Source organism: Malurus melanocephalus, unplaced genomic scaffold, assembly GCF_030028575.1.
Source record: "Malurus melanocephalus ecotype Western Australia unplaced genomic scaffold, MMel_1.1 scaffold_3105, whole genome shotgun sequence".
In the NCBI taxonomy this organism is placed as follows: domain Eukaryota; kingdom Metazoa; phylum Chordata; class Aves; order Passeriformes; family Maluridae; genus Malurus; species Malurus melanocephalus.
The window spans coordinates 5,417-7,295 of record NW_026626337.1 but is presented as its reverse complement, the minus strand read 5'-3'; the positions used below and the strand labels follow the sequence as shown (position 1 = coordinate 7,295).

The 1,879-nt window shown below is 51.9% G+C and overlaps 1 protein-coding gene across 1 annotated transcript; it reads right to left on the bottom strand.

Annotated features, from left to right (window-relative positions):
• Nucleotides 1-357: 357 nt before the first annotated feature.
• LOC130588026 (centrosome-associated protein CEP250-like) lies at nucleotides 358-1,787 on the bottom strand. Its single transcript, XM_057388984.1, has 3 exons — nucleotides 1,613-1,787; nucleotides 866-1,000; nucleotides 358-589 (listed from the first exon to the last, which is right to left on the bottom strand). Exons 1-3 carry the CDS (start codon nucleotides 1,760-1,762, stop codon nucleotides 437-439), a joined length of 438 nt encoding a protein of 145 aa, XP_057244967.1. The 5' UTR covers nucleotides 1,763-1,787; the 3' UTR covers nucleotides 358-436.
• Between the last annotated feature and the right edge of the window lie 92 nt (nucleotides 1,788-1,879).

Sequence of the window (1,879 nt, the reverse complement as noted above, 5' to 3'; positions counted from 1 at the left end):
GAGAACAAAGCAGTCAGAGGCTACAGCCACACCCTGTCACTGTCAGCCACAGCAGAGACTGTGAGGAAAGGCAAAGGACAATTTTCCGTTTCTCCCTGTCCTGAAAGCACCACAGTCAAAATGGATACAGACAACTTGTTGCAGTCTGTAAATGCCTCACCAAGAGCAGCTGAAAAAGCACCTCCCAAACCAAGGCCAGCAGCAAGAGGCCAGCAGGAATCCATGCTGATGGTTGCTGCCCAACAGCCCAGAGGACCAGCCCACCTGTCCAGGGCAGCAGCTGAGATTCAGAAAAGCATTGAGGGTTCCTCACAGCAGCTGTCATGGAGGCTGCAGCACGAAGCAACCCCAAGGATCATCCCATCAGCTGCTGCTCTGCCATGGAAAAGCAAAAGGGCACAGACCCCCTGCTGGATGACTGTGGTGCCACTACTGTTTAACTCACCTGCTTTTGTAGAGCCTCCCTCTGCTCAAGGAGGAGATTCATTTCTTCTTTGGTGCCTTGGAGTTCTTTCTTGTGCCTTTTCTGCATTTCCTGGATTTCACTCTGAGCTTCCTCCAGCTCAGCTTGCAGCTTTGCCTCGATGGTCTGGCAACAAAATGCAGAGCAACTTCCTGGGATGTGCCCTCAGGATCAGGTTTTTCTACATGCTGTCYCACAATCCCGTTCCTTCTGCTACTTCTTTTGGCTTCTCTACCCAGCTCTGCTTCCATTTCCAGCCTTCCTTCCTGGGGCTGAGCTCTGGAGTTTAGGAGGCCCTGTGCTCCAAGGGCCTGAAGCAGCCCTTGCCTCCTCAGTCCCAGGACCTGCCTTTTGTGCCCTTGTCACTGGCCTGCACTCTGTTCCCTGCCYACTCAGACTTACCTGCCCCTTCTCTTGCTGCTCTTTTGCCTCCTGCCTGAGCTGCTGGATCTGCTGGCAGGCTCGGCTCAGCTCTCCCTGAGTTTGGAGCAGTGTCTCTGATAAAGCCCTCTTCTCATTCTGCATCTCCAGCAGGACCTGCACAGAAGGAAAGAGCAGAGGGGTTCACATTTGTTCTGCAACATCTGTGTGGCAAGAGCCAAAGACTGATGGGCTCACACGCTCCCACAGCACTCGGCTGCTGCTGCTGCCCTGGGCCTCTGTCTGTCCCGGGGGAGACACAGCTTCCCAGCAAGTGACTTAAAACACAGCCCAGAAGACACCTCTGGGTCACTGTTCAGAAATACTCCTGACGAGTCTTTACAAAGATTCTTTTCTTGTCAGAGTTACTGCTGCGCCCTCCCCATGCCCACAAAAGAAAAGTCCTCCAAGCTCAGTTTGGCTATGAGCACCTGCCAGCACACACCAAAAGAGGACCAGTAAGAGAACAGTGAAGCTACTCTGGGGTAAATCTTACAAAAATAGAACACAAGAGCTGCACAAAAATCTCAACTGAAAGCTGATGTTTCTGCCTGGGTTCCTATGACACAGTTCATTCCTGGTCCCAAAGATAGCCCCGTTCACCTTTCACCCCTCCATATCCAGTGGAGAAGACACGGAGGGCATGCTCCACACAGCCCCCTATCCTGCCATGTCCCACAGCTGCAGTCTTGCAAAAAATCATACCAATTCTCCTTTCACAACCATTACCTCTCGCTTGGCATTTTCAAATCTTGTTCGTTCCTCCTCTTGTTGAGCCTGCAGGGTGGCAACTTTCTGTCTCATCTCCATCAGCACATTCTCATGCTCCCGCTCTCTCTCTGACTTCTCTTCTTCCCATTGCTCCAGTATCTCCTGCATCTCTGCATGGTGCCTTTTCTGCTCGCTTGCCTGAGGACAGGAAGAATGTTCAAGATAAAGTCCCCCGAACGCTCATCACTGAAAAATGCAAAGCTTCATCCCTCCCACAAATCCCAA